At 48.2% G+C, this 14,538-nt stretch overlaps 1 protein-coding gene across 4 annotated transcripts in view; it reads left to right on the top strand.

Moving 5' to 3' along the window:
• The first annotated feature begins 6,379 nt into the window (after nt 1–6,379).
• The window catches only part of UBE3A (ubiquitin protein ligase E3A), an 81,284-nt gene continuing 73,125 nt past the window's right edge, over nt 6,380–14,538 (top strand). Inside the window, exon 1 of one of the 4 annotated variants that reach the window (XM_044283828.1) lies at nt 6,380–6,479. Coding sequence is in view for 1 of the 4 variants with exons in the window: in XM_044283827.1 (XP_044139762.1) it covers nt 6,808–6,890 (83 nt within the window). In the remaining 3 variants the exon portion in view is untranslated. Of the gene's footprint in view, nt 6,480–6,532; nt 6,891–14,538 lie in introns of those variants that run through there. The other 3 variants (XM_044283832.1, XM_044283827.1, XM_044283830.1) reach the window with 3 other exon arrangements.

The following is a 14,538-nucleotide window of genomic DNA, read 5'->3' as shown; positions in this document are numbered from 1 at the left end:
AGTCACTTTTTTGAAATTTCTATTCTAGGGGTGCAACAGGGGGCTTCAAATGGGACATGGTATAAACAAAACCAGTCCTGCAAAATCTGCCTTCCAAAACCCATATGGCGTTCCCCTCCTTCTATGTCCTCCCGTTCGGCCAAACAGTAGTTTACGACCACATATGGGGTGTTTCTGCAAACTACAGAATCAGGGCAACCCATTTTGAGTTTTGTTTGGCAGTTAACCCTTGTTTTTTTCCAGGAAAAAATTGATTATATTGGAAAATTTTCCAAAAAATCTAAATTCTAAAAATGTATGTCCATTTGCCATGAAGTGTTGTGGAAGACCTAAAGGGTTAACAAAGTTTGTAAAAACAGTTTTGAATACCTTGAGGGGTGTAGTTTCTAGAATGGGGTCATTTTTGGGTGGTTTCTATTATGTAAGCCTCACAAAGTGACTTCAAACCTGAAGAGAATCTGTGGGATATTGGGAAGAGAAAGTTGAGAGACGCAAGACCCAACACTCTGGATGAGCTTAAGGCCGCTATCGAAGCATCCTGGGCCTCCATAACACCTCAGCAGTGCCACAGGCTGATTGCCTCCATGCCACGCTGTATTGAAGCAGTCATTTCTGCAAAAGGATTCCCGACCAAGTATTGAGTGTATAACTGAACATAATTATTTGAAGGTTGACTTTTTTTGTATTAAAAACACTTCTTTTATTGGTCGGATGAAATATGCTAATTTTTTTAGATAGTAAATTTGGGTTTTCATGAGCTGTATGCCAAAATCATCAATATTAAAACAATAAAAGGCTTGAACTACTTCAGTTGTGTGTAATGAATCTAAAATATATGAAAGTCTAATGTTTATCAGTACATTACAGAAAATAATGAACTTTATCACAATATGCTAATTTTTTGAGAAGGACCTGTACTTGACTACCATTTTCTCATACTCAGATGTATCCCCCGGCAGAAAGTTAACTAAAAAGTAACATGAACATACCTTCTTTCAATTATACAATTCTATAGATGAACAAAAAATTCTGGAGTATATTTTTTCGCAACTATATTATATCTTTGTACCATTCCTTTATTATTATTCTTCAAAATGTATAAATAAATCGACAACTAGGTGTTACCATCTCCTTGTTACTGGGCTATGTCTACGTTGATACCGTCCAATCAGTGCTGACCTTAGGCCTCTTGCACACGAACTTTGTGCATCCGTTCCGTGCATTGGGCACTGCAATTTGCGGTCCACAATGTCCATACGGCGGCCGGGACGGATCAAGACCCATTCATCTTGAATGGGTCCGTGATCCATCCGCACCGCTAAAAAAATAGAACAAGTTCTATTTTTATGCGGTGCGGAGGGACGGACAGAAACACCACGGAAGCACTCCGTAGTGCTTCCGCGGGGTTCCGATCCGTGCTTCTGTTCCGCATCTCTGTGATCGCGGACCCATTCAAGTGAATAGGTCCACATCCGTGATGCGGAGTGCACACGGGCCAGTGCCCGTGTATTGCGGACCCGCCATGTGCGGGCTGCAATACGGCCACACAACGTTCGTGTGCAAGAGGCCTTATAGGGACATGCCCGGTCAACCAAGTCCGCTGCCTTGGGGTAACCTTCGATTCTGCTCTGTCCTTAAAACCACACATTCAAGGCAAGCCCTTTCCACCTCCTGCCGCCTCTAACTCAAAAATAGCGCTTGGATCTGCACATTACTCAATCCAGAGTGTGCAAAAATGCTTGTACATGCCCTCATCATCTCCCACCTAGACTATATCCTCCTCTGTGACCTCCCATCTAGCAATTTCGCACTGCTCCAATCTATCCTCAACTCTGCCGCCCAACTAAACCACCTCTCCCTGTTACTCCTCTTCTCTCTGCCAATCCCTTCACTGGCTCCCATTGCCCGGAGAATCCAGTACAAAACACTATTAAATACAAGGCCGTCCACAACCTGAAAACTTTAGGCCCCTTGCAGACAAGCGTTCCTCCCGCAGCGAGTCCGCAACGCAGCTCCTAGCCTGACCTCACAGCGCTGCCGGGGTTACATAGCATTATATTGATTTATGATGCTATGTAACCCTTACAAATCAATTCTGGAATGTATTGGATAACACTGGCAGCATTATGCCAATAAATCAATATAATGCTATGTGACTCCCAGCAGTGCTGGGAGGTCAGGCCGGGAGCTGCGTTGTGGACTCGCTGCGGGTGGAACGCTTGTCTGCAAGGGGCTTTAATCTTCAATCATCACAAGACCTCCTTCTCTCCTCTTCCCACAATCACCTCCAAGATTTCTCCCATGCATCCCCTGTACTCTGTACCACAACATATCAGACGCTCACCAACTGTGTAAACCTTCAAAAGAAACCTACTGTATCCCTTGTAGATTGTAAGTCCTTTCAGGCAGAGTCCTCTCTCCTGTGTCGGTTTATAACTGGTCTTGTTCATTGTACTTGTTTTTTATTATGTATGGACACCATTTTTCATGTGTACAGAGCCATGGAATGAATGTCACTTTAAAAAAATAAAAATAGGGACCTGCGCTATTGACAAAGAGAACAAAAACACTCGGTTGTCAATTTATTCAATAATACCGGTCCGGATCCAAACTCGTGTTTTTGTCCCTGACAAAGCGAAGCGAGACCCTGGTCGGGCCTTTCAGTGAAGTTTTATACAATGATGTGGAAGCTGCTATCGGGCGGTTTTTATCGGGTGGAGTTTTATATGCGATTTCGAGGCTGCTATCTTGTAAGTAAATAAATGTCTATTTTGCGCAATCTGCTGTACCAGAGAAGAAGACAAGGGATGGTGTGAATTAAAGGGGTTGTCTCATCATAGACAATGGGGGCATATCACTAGGTACAGTGATGGCTAACCTTGGCACTCCAGCTGTGATAAAACTACAACTTCCCAAGGTGCCCCCCTTGCTTGGCTGCTCTCAGAACTCTATTGAAATAAATGGAGCATGTTGGGAGTCGTAGTTTCACCACAGCTGGAGTGCCAAGGTTAGCCATCACTGCACTAGGATATGCCCCCATTGTCTTATAGGGACCTGCACCTATATCGAGAATTGAGCCCTGCAAGGTGGTGGCTGGAGGACTCCGGTCCGTCCACCACCAAGCCGGCCCCCCATAGAAGTGAATGGGAGCGTACCGCGCATGCGCAGCCCCCGCTCCCATTCATTTTTATGGGGCTGACGGAAAAAGCAGAGCCAGCGCTCTGCTACTTTTGCCAGCCCCATAGAAAATTGAATGGAGGAGGGCTGCTCCCTCCTTCACTTGAGGGGCTCCGTTCTCGATATAGGTGCGGGTCCCACCGCTGGGGATATGCCCTCCATTGTCCATGATGAGACAACTACTTTAAGGCGTGGATTCCTCCTAAAGCGGCAACCAGAATTAGGGCTCTTTCACACGAGCGGTTGCAGAGTACATTGTGTGTCAGGACGGATCCGTTTGGCTCAGTTTCGTCAGACGCCCGCATCCAAAGCGCAATGGAGGCGAAACTGAGCCAAACTGATGCATTCTGAGCGGATCCTTATCCATTCAGAATGCATTAAAGGGAACCTGTCACCTCCAAAACACATATAAAGCTGACATCATTACCTTACAGTAGCCCCCAGTGTGTTCACAATGATGTTTTTCATTCTTCCATCGGTTGCTGCATACTGTAAAAAAAACGCATTTTTAATCACCCTTCTTGCTATCTTCAGAGTCACCTTGAAGTCAAGGAGGCAATGGCCTCCTTGCTTCAAGTAAAAATAAGCCCGCCCCTTACCCTTTGTTCTCACTGCGCATGCCCCGGCCATTTCAAGTGTGCACACGTGCCCGGCGTTTCTTTTGAGGTAATATAATATTTGTGCCCCTGGATAATGCGCCTAAATAGTGTAATACCTGATGCTGGTGAGGTCAGGGGCGAAGCGTGACCACTGGCTTGCGTTCTCCTGCGCCTGAAGCCAGCGATCACGCTGACGCTGCAGACAAGAAACGCCTGGCGCGCGCGCATACTCTAAATGGCCGGCGCATGCGCAGTGAGAACAAAGCTGCCGGCTGGCTGCGGGAGCCGGGAACGTGCAGTAACATGGAGCGCATGGGGCATGCGCGATTCCAGCCTCTAGTCAGGATGTCAATCAAAGTGAATAGGACAGGTAAGGGCAGGCTTATTTTTACTTGAAGCAAAAGGGCTGTTGCCTCGTTGACTTCAAGCGGACTCTAAAGATAGCGAGAAGGGTGATTAAAAATGTGTTTTTTTACAGTATGCAGCAACTGCTGGAAGAATGTAAAACATCATTGTGAACACACTGGGGGCTACTGTAAGGTAATTATGTCTGTTTTAGGCTACTTTCACACTGGCGTTTCTGGGTCCTCTTGTGAGATCCGTTCAGGGCTGGTGCAAGGATTTTTGCCACCCTAGGCAAGAGGTAATTTTGCCGCCCCTTGACTCCGCCCATTGACCACACCCCTTTACCCGCCCCCCAGTGCCCCCACTAAGTAATATTGCCCCCACATACAGTGCACAGTGCCCTCCATTATGTGATTTGCCCCCCAGTGCCCCTCCAAGTAATACTGCCCCCACATACAGTAATACTGCCCCCACATACAGTGCCCTCCATTATGTAATTTGCCCCCCAGTGCCCCCACATACAGTAATACTGCCCCCACATACAGTAATACTGCCCCCCAGTGCCCCCACATACAGTAATACTGCCCTCACATACAATACTGCCCCCCAGTGCCCCCACATACAGTAATACTGCCCCCACATACAGTAATACTGCCCCCCAGTGCCCCCACATACAGTAATACTGCCCCCACATACAGCAATACTGCCCCCCAGTGCCCCCACATACAGTAATACTGCCCCCCAGTGCCCCCACATACAGTAATACTGCCCCGACATACAGTAATACTGCCATCACATACAGTAATACTGCCCCCCAGTGCCCCCACATACAGTAATACTGCCCCCACATACAGTAATACTGCCCCCCAGTGCCCCCACATACAGTAATATTGCCCCCACATACAGTAATATTGCCACCACATACAGTAATATTGCCCCTAATACTGAACTGACCCCACAGTTGGTGCGAGATCCCGCGAGACCCGTGACCTCCTCCGGTCTCGCGGGATCTCGCGCTGAAGCGACTGAACAGGGGCAGCACATCCACCATGAAGATCCGGCCGGCGGCGGCAACTAAGGAACAGCCGAACAGGACGGAGGAGGAGTCAAGAAGCCGGCGCAGATCATTAATGCAGAGCAGGCGCAGCAGTCAGATGATGTCAGACATGGATCACAGGTAGGGGGCGTGGCGCGGGCGGCGGCTAGTAGGAAATTAGATGGATGGATCTCACAAGTAGGGGGCGTGGCACGGCGGCGGCTAATAGTACTCGGGATTCGGACTCCAGAGCACCGGCGCCCCCAGGCAGAGTGCGCTCTACGCGGTGGCCTACTCTGCTTATGGGTGGCGCCGGCCCTGGATCCGTTTCAAGGCTCTCACAAGCGGCCCCAAAACTGATCAGTTTGGCCCCAATGCATTCTGAATAGATAAGGATCCGTTAAGAATGCATCAGCTTGCCTCCGTTCCGCTCTGGAGGCGGACACCAAAACACCAGAGTTTTGATGTCCGCCTGACGATGCGGAGCCAAACGGATCCGTCCTGATTTACAATGTAAGTCAATGGGGACGGATCTGTTTTTACTGACACAATATGGTGCAATTGAAAACGTATCCGCCTCCCACTGACTTTAAGTGTAAGTCAAAACGGATCCGTTTGCATTATCCAAATTTTTTTTTGTTCATTGTAATGCTAACGGATCCGTTCTGAACGGATACAATCGTTTGCATTATCGGTGCGGATCCGTCTGTGCAGATACCAGACGGATCCGCACCTAACGCAGGTGTGAAAGTAGCCTTATATGTGTTTTGGAGGTGACAGGTTCCCTTTAAGTGCAAACCTGATCCGTTTTCGACCACCTGTGAGAGCCCTGAACGGATTTCAGAAACGGAAAGCAAAACGCCAGTGTGAAAGTAGTCTAAGGACAAAAACGTTTTTGTTATTTTGATTGTTGGAACACCGAAACAATGCAGTGTTCTAAGAGAAGAATTCCATGGGGAATACAAGTATTTGCCTGCAGAACGATGAAATTCAATTCTATTTGTTTCAAAAATACAATGTAAGGAATAAACAAACTTCTTGGTTCTCATAGGAAGGTGACAAATAACGGGCAAATCCTCTGTGCCCGTATCTAACGGCACAAGGGAGAAATGACAGCGTTTTGCCCAATGCCCAGTCAGTACGCGCCATCTCCGTGACGTCACCACGCACTGGCGTATTCTTAGCGAATCTGTCAGCGGAGCGGCTTCCCTTTTAGTCATGCACATCTGCGCATGCTCCGCCTACGCCCTGCCCGAACCATAGAGAGAAACTGCCTTACAACTTCCGCCTCCCCTTCTGGACTGTCACCGTAATGAGTGAAGGTTAGTCTAAAGTCTATGGTACCGTGCTGCGCTGCACTTTGGGATACCCCCGCCCTCCCCGCCGGTCCTCCGAGTTTGCGCTGCCCGAGGTCCGTGTCTTCTAGCAAAATGGCGGAACTGGGCTCGGGGTGACCAGACGAGAGGAGAAGGAAGCCGCCAGCGAGCCCTACAGTAGTCGGTGACCGTGTGTGACAGCCGTAGTGTGGCCGCGCTGCCCCATGTCCGTGTGACAGTGTCGCTCATTCATCTGTCACACGCGCGTCACGTCCCTGTGTGCATGGCCCTGCTGGACTAGTTGTGTGCCTGCTGGATTGTGTCGGGTTCTCGCATGAGTTCCCCGGACCAGAACCGGCAGCAGGAGAGAGAGGGAGCCCCGGAGCCCGAGGAGAGGAGCGCGCTCGGCGGAGACAGGTCGGACACCTCTAGGACCAGGCCTAGCCTCAGAGGGCTGCAAGTACTGACTCTCTACTGCAGGGTCAATGACCGCCTACTGGGGAGAAAGGGAAACTGGCTTCGTTTCCCATAGCAACCAGACTCCACCTTTCAATTTTCAGCTCTTTTGGAAAATGGAATCTGGTTGCTATGGACAACTAAGCCAGTTTTTTTTTAACTTCAATTTTGAGAACTCTCCTCCATTATCATGCGCTGTGGTGGCGGCTATGTTCACATCACCGCCAAAAATAACGGAAGCTTTGTTTCTGTCAAATGCCTAGCGGACCAGATTTGAACACAGACTAAGGGCTCATTCAGACAACCATAGTGTTTTGTGGTCCGCAAAACACAGATACCGGCCCGTGTACGTTCTGCAGTTTGCGGACCACATATAGCTGGCATGATAGAAATGCCTATTACAAGAAAAGGACATGCGCTATGTTTTTATAAGGGGCAAAATTGCGGAATGGATGCGGAGCCATTCATGCAGTCGTGTGCGTGAGCCCTAAGGGGGCCCTCGCATTGCCACAGTTTCGGTCTGCATTTTTTGCCAATCAGATGTGGACCCACATCCACACGTCGATTCTGCAAAGATAGAACATGTCCTATTATTGTCCGTTTTGCAGACAAGGATAGGACATTTCTAAGGAAGGGCAGGGCGTGCTGACCCTAAAATGCACACGGGCGGTATCCGTGTTTTGCAGATCTGCAGTTTGTGGACTGCAAAAAGGATAAGGTGATGTCAGTCCTAAGACAGTCCTCAAACAACGGATGTGTAAAATACAGATACCTTCTGTGTGCATTCTGCATTGTTCTCACTCCAGTCAATAGAAAGGACTATTGTCATCCGCAATATGGACGCAACTTTCTCATGTGCACTGAGCTGGTCAGGTAGGCTTGCCGATGTGACAGGTTCCCGCCTTTCTCCACTCTGAGATTGTAATTGGCCGAGAGCAAGGAGTTAGCGGGATCACCCTAACGTGGTACTGCCTACTTTGTCGCCCCCTGGTCCTCTCGTTCCTCTGTTGTACATGTGAAGTGTTTTTTCCGAACGTCCAGTAAACCAGGCGTGTAGCTAAGGCTACTTTCACACTAGCGCTTGATCGGATCCGTTCTGAACGGATCCGATCATATTAATGCAGACGGAGGCTCCGTTCAGTACGGATCCGTCTGCATTAATAACTTAGAAAAATTTCTAAGTGAGCAAGATGCCTGAGCGGATCCGTTCAGACCTTCAATGTAAAGTCAATGGGGGACGGATCCGCTTGAAGATTGAGCCATATGGTGACATCTTCAAGCGGATCCGTTCCCATTGACTTACATTGTAAGTCTGAACGGATCCGCTCGCCTCCGCACGGCCAGGCGGACAGCTGAACGCTGCAAGCAGCGTTCAGCTGTCCGCCTGTCCGTGCGGAGGCGAGCGGAGCGGAGGCTGAACGCCGCCAGACTGATGCAGTCTGAGCGGATCCGCATCCATTCAGACTGCATCAGGGCTGGACGGAGGCGTTCGGGTCCGCTCGTGAGCTCCTTCAAACGGAGCTCACGAGCGGACTGACGAACGCTAGTGTGAAAGTAGCCTAAGGCTCCGTTCACATGTGCAGTATGAAATCTGGCAGGCTGGTCCGACAGAACGACCTACTAGATGCCGCTGTTCACCTCCAGATTCCCATTGACTATAGCATGGACGGATCCGTTCAGATAATGCAACTGTCTGCATCCGTTCAGAACTGATCTGCTTGTATTATCTTTAACATAGCCAAGACAGATCCGTCATGAACACCGTTGAAAGTCAGTGGAGGACGGATCCGTTTTCTATTGTGTCAGTGAAAACAGATCCGTCCCCATTGACTTACATTGTGTGCCAGGACGGATCCGTTTGGCTCAGTTCGTCAGACGGACACCAAAACGCTCCAAGCAGCATTTTGGTGTCCGTCTCCAAAGCGGAATGGAGATGGAACGGAGGCAAACTGATGCATTCTGAGCGGATCCTTTTCCATTCAGAATGCATTAGGGCAAAACTGATCCGTTTTGGACCGCTTGTGAAAGCCCTGAACGGATCTCACAAACGGAAACCAAAACGCCAGTGTGAAAGTAGCCTATAATGGAATCCGGTGATCCTGGCGCTTTCCAACATAAATGTCGGGTTTCAGTCGGACAAATAACGTTCCATGCAGCGGTTTTTGTCCAGTCGACAGCTGTCATTTATGCCTGACCAGGATGCAGGATCGCCTGAACACCAGCATAAAAATAGCAAATTGTCACAGTCTCCCCTGTAAAAAATGTAGCCTCTTCCATGTGTTAATACCCAGGTCAACTTACTTAAAGGGCTTTTCCAAGAGTTTTTTTCTGATGACCTATCCTCAGGATAGGTAATCAGTATCTGATCGGCGGGGTCCAACACCCGGGACCTCTTCCAATCAGCTGTTTGAGAAGGCATCGGCACTCGCAGTAGCGCTGCGGCCTTCTCCAGCTTTTTCTAGGCCAGTGATGTTACGTGGCCTAGGCGCAGCTCAGTCCCATTGACGGCTGACCTGCGATACCAAGCACATCCACTGTACGACGCTGTGCTTGGTAAGCAGAGAGAAGGCTGCAGCACTACTGTGAGCGCTGGTGCCTTCTCAAACATCTGATCAGCAGGGGTCCTGGGTGTCGGACCCCCACCAGTTAGATACTGATGACCTGTCCATCATTAAAAACTCTTGGAAAACCCCTTTAACATGTGACAGTAGACAGCTGGCTGCATTGTTGTAGTGTCCATACCGACCAGTGTGGCTGTCACATGTCCGCTATGGTATGTCATCCTTCTGCCAGAACCATGAAACCATCAGCGCGTCTGATGCCAGGCCAGTAACATTTTATTTTAGCAGAATTTGATGTTGTTCAGGAATCGGGATGGGACACAACTAATGATATACACCTTGTCCTCACCCTAAGGCCCCTTGCACACAACCGTATGGCTTTTTCAGTATTTTGCGGTCCGCAAAAAACAGATCCACAAAAAATACGGATGACGTCCGTGTGCTTTCTATTTTTTAACAGCTGGCCCCTGATAGAACAGTACTATCCTTGTCCGTTTTGCGGACAATAATAGGAAATGTTCTATCTTTGTACGGAAAAACAGAAACGGAAGGCATATGGAGTACCTTTAGTTTTTTTGCAGATCCATTTAAATGAATGGTTCTGTATAGGGAACGCAAAAAAAGGAATGTAAACGGGGAAAAATAAAAACGTTTGTGTGCAAGAGGCCTAAGCCAGACACGGGGGTTCATGAAGCCGTGTCTTATGTCCTGGTGGTCTAATGCAGTCAGTACTATCCTATGGCAAGCAGCTCCTGCTCTAGGACGGGCTTTCTGCACATGGGGAGCTGTTCTTAGGATGAGATTTCCAGGGCGTGTTCAAGGGGTGAATTCACATGGGGCAGATTGTATTGCTGAAGCTTATGTGGCCCATTCATCTAAAAAAAAAACGTACACATGCCGCAGAAACGACTAAATCCAGATTAATGGAATTTGTCACAGAAATGTCTGCTGCATGTGAATGTTCCCTGACCCAGCCCCGTGATACGGAGAGACCTCCAAAGTCGGACGCTACTCTCTGGACCACCATTGGCGGCCCCTTTGAGCTGTTTTTGGGGTTCACGTGCTGGAGACTTTCTCCACTTCCACTATGTTGGTAGATTTTCATTGCAGTATGTGGATGAGATCCGCTCCAAATGTAAATGCTACAGATTTTCCTGCATACAATTCCACTGTGGAAAATCCAGTGTGTTTATGCCACGTGCGGCCTTACCCTGGGTTGTCCACCACTGCCTGGGTGGCAGTAGTGTGCCGGTAGTTGTATGCACAGGGACATGGACAATACTTTACAACCCCGCACCTTTCCAATCAGATGGAAACCTGTTGTTGTCACCAGAATCTCCCAGCTCCAGTAAGTTCAATTCCTCAAATCTCGACCTGGCCAGGTCCGGCTGATCACATGTAAGGGACCTCCCTGCTCTTCGCTGACAGACCATGTTGGAGGAAAGAAAGGTAGGCCATGTTGAATTACAGTGCCAGATCCATTTCTTCGCAGGGGTGCGTGGCAGCGGCCTATTCCCCTCTCCCAATTCAGAACACATGGTGAGCCTGCATGTGTATGAGGGAGCAGTTGGTCAGTGTATGGGCTACAGTTCTTCCAGGTCTATTAAGCTTTATTCAGCCTCTGCTGTCCTACACGTAGACGCATCTGTTCTCGTATAGGACTTTCTGCAGAAAGGAGAGTGGTCTTTTTGTACTAGAAATCTGGGTCTCGCTCTCCTTTTTACTAAAATTCACATCCCCACCGATCCCTTGTTTGAACCTAGAGGCTCTGCTCTCTCTGCAACTGCTGTGCCCTTTGCACTTTGATAGACAGGGCTAAGCGTGATGATGATGTTTACACTGCCCGTCCCTGTCAATCAAAGTGGAGAGTGTACAGCAGTTGCAGAGAGAGCAGAGCCTCTGGGTGTAATGGTAACGCCCCCGTTGCTCCTAGAGGCTCATTTGCATATAATAAAACATCATTTTTCTCAGCAATGTGAGCACATATGAACATGGGACCAACACAGATGCCTTCAGCTGCCAAGTGCACATGTAACAGGTCAGCCAGTTTCATAGGTACAAATCTGCTGATAGAAGACCTTTAAGACTGAACTAAAAAATGCCATGATTGATGCATGCCCCACTATGTGTGAAATCACTCAGAAACTTAGAGGGGATTTCTTATTTCAACTTTAAAGGGATTCTGTCACCAAGTTTTGGGCTATAGAGCTGTGGACATGCACAGCTAGATCGCCGCTAGCACGTCCTCAATATACCTGTCCTATAGGGCTGTGTGCTTTTATTTTCTTTAAAAAAGGATTTTAGAGCTATGTAAATGAGTCTTGTATGTGTCCAAGGGGCTGTACTAACCTTCCTGGTGCCCAGCCGTGCCCGCCTGTGAAGGAGCCCAGCACCGCCTATGTCCTCCGAATCTCCTCCTTTCATCAACGATAGATTGCCGTAATCTCGTGATGTGCAGTGCCGGTAGAGTGTTCCTGTGCTGGCATCAACCTTAGGGAAAGAACTGCGCATGCGCGAGCTCGCGCATTGCAAGATTACGGCAAACTATTGTTGATAAAAGGAGGAGATTCGGAGGACATAGGCGGTGCTGGGCTCCTTCACAGGCGGGCACGGCTGGGCTCCAGGAAGGTTAGTACAGCCCCTTGGACACATACAAGACTAAAGAAAATAAAATCACACAGCCCTATAGGACAGGTATATTGCGGACGTGCTAGCGGCGATCTAGCCGTGCATGTCCGCAGCTCTATAGCCCAAAACTTGGTGACAGAATCTCTTTATTGTGAGAAAATGCAGCTAAAGAGCTTTTTCTCATAAAAACAGTCCCTGTCCATAAGCCCTATTGAGGCATCTGGAAGGGCGTCCCTCCCTCTGGACACCTATGAGCTAGCACTCTGTAAGCGTGTCCATACATATGTGCTTGTCCATTCATGTGCGAAGGTCAGAGAGACCACCCTTTTATGGTATATTCAGACCTGCATAGGGTGTAACTAAAGACTGAAGTTTGCGTATGTATGTGGAAAATGTTTTACTGCCTGAATATACGCTTTAAAGGAAATTTTATTTTTCATATATTAAAATCGTGGCGAGCTTGCCACATGTAGGATTTGTCAGGCTAAGCCTGGATGAGTGGCCCACTCCACAATTGTATGGGTACAGCCACTCAAAACAGGCTTGTAAGACGTGCAGAGCTGGAATATCAGTATGGTCCGTACTGGATGCCTCTTCTGATAATTCACAGATGCACTCCCATATATTCACTAGTGGTGCTTGGATTCCCAAAGATGTGTCAAGGGTACCAGCAACAAAGTTTGCAGCTTCAGTGGTCAGCTGCAACAATGTTTCCACATAGTGAACATGGGTAGATAGAGGAAAGGATAGATGAACTGTGGGTGAGAGCCGTTATGTACGAGCTCTACTTACAACCCAGCTGATTAGCATCCCTAATATCCGATCACTATCTTATTGAGAACCGTCTCTGCAAATATAAGCGTCTGCTCGACGCGTTTCTATGTCACTCTATGTATGGTGACATTTCTTCAGGAGCAGAAGTAACAGCGGCATGTGTGTAGATTATTATAGTCATGGACAATTCTACACTCTGCACACTGATGGAGGACGCTGCACGCTGCTATTTGCGCGCGTGCAGCTTCAAGAGATACAGCCTCCGGCGATGTGTTTAGCAGCCGTCTCGCGGCCGCTCAGCCGCCGATCTCATATTGAAGTCGCCACTCCCACTGGGCGGAGCTTCATCGGCAGGCGGTGACGTCACCCAGGAGGGGTAAGACGTTCTGTTTAACCGCTCTGCCTGATTTACTGTGCTAACCGCTGTTGTGGGTATTCTTTTAATGGGCAGAAAATTGCCTACCATCGTAGGGGGACACTGGGGGTTGGTGCCCTTATCACAGGTGATGTTTAGAACAGTATTTGCCAGCATATATGAGCTTATACTAGTAAGTCCCATCTAGCAGTTAATGCATGTGATATGTAGCAGGGCTTGCACATACAGAGCGCAGAGATGGGATCCCATAGATGCATATATAGAGCTGGATGCCGCTCATGAGCTATTTTGGGGTATCCCATATATCTCGCTCTTTGTATCCTATAATGATTGATGCATGGGATGGATATAAATCCCCATGTCTTGTACATACAATAGGTCCCCTGTATACACATCCAGAGCTGAACCCTGCTCATGTGATTTTTTGGGGAAGCTTATGTATCTCATTTTTGTATGATGTGATGATTATATATGTGTTATTCATGATAGAATACACATCAAATAAAGCAAGTGTACGATATATGGTCATTAAGACCAAAAGGTTTCAATGTGCGTAGTGTGAAGGTCCATTGGGCCTCTTTTTTGAGTAGTAGATTGTCAATATCTCCACCTCTTGGGGATGATCTGACATGTTCTATGCCCTGAAAAGAGATGCATTGTTGTATTCCTGGGTGGCACTCCGCAACGTGCTGGGCAATGGGTGTGTCATCTTCATTTGTGATATTTAGCAGATGTTCCCCAATGCGCCTCCTGAACTCCCTCTTTGTCTTGCCTACATATTGTTTAAGGCAGATACATGTGGCCACATATACCACTCCTACTGTTTTACAGTTGATGAAGGATCTGATAGTGAACTCGCGTCCCGTGGTTGTGCACTTGATCACATTGCCCCTTTTGATGGTTTTGCAAGCAATGCATTTCCCACATTTGAAAGTGCCAGGTGGTCTATTCGGGAGCCATGTAGTTTGTGCTGAGGGGCTGTATAGGCTATGCACCAGTTGATCTCGTAGGTTACTACCTCTTCTGTACGTGATTAGTGGCGCATCACTTATGAGGTGTCCGACTACTGGGTCAGATTTGAGGATACTCCAGTTTTCTTTGAGGATGTTTCTTATCTCCTTGTTGGCTAGATCATAGGTGCCTATAATCCTTATTTTATTATCTGAGGCTCTTGTTCTGGGGACCAGGAGGTCGTCTCTATTGCTAGCTGAGGCATGTTGATATGCCTTAGCAAGACAATGGCCAGGATATCCTCTCTGGCTGAACCGTT

This window comes from Bufo gargarizans, chromosome 3 (assembly GCF_014858855.1).
Source record: "Bufo gargarizans isolate SCDJY-AF-19 chromosome 3, ASM1485885v1, whole genome shotgun sequence".
NCBI classification, from domain to species: Eukaryota; Metazoa; Chordata; class Amphibia; order Anura; family Bufonidae; genus Bufo; species Bufo gargarizans.
The sequence above is the reverse complement of the archived record's forward strand: the minus strand, read 5'-3'. Positions and strand labels throughout refer to the sequence as shown.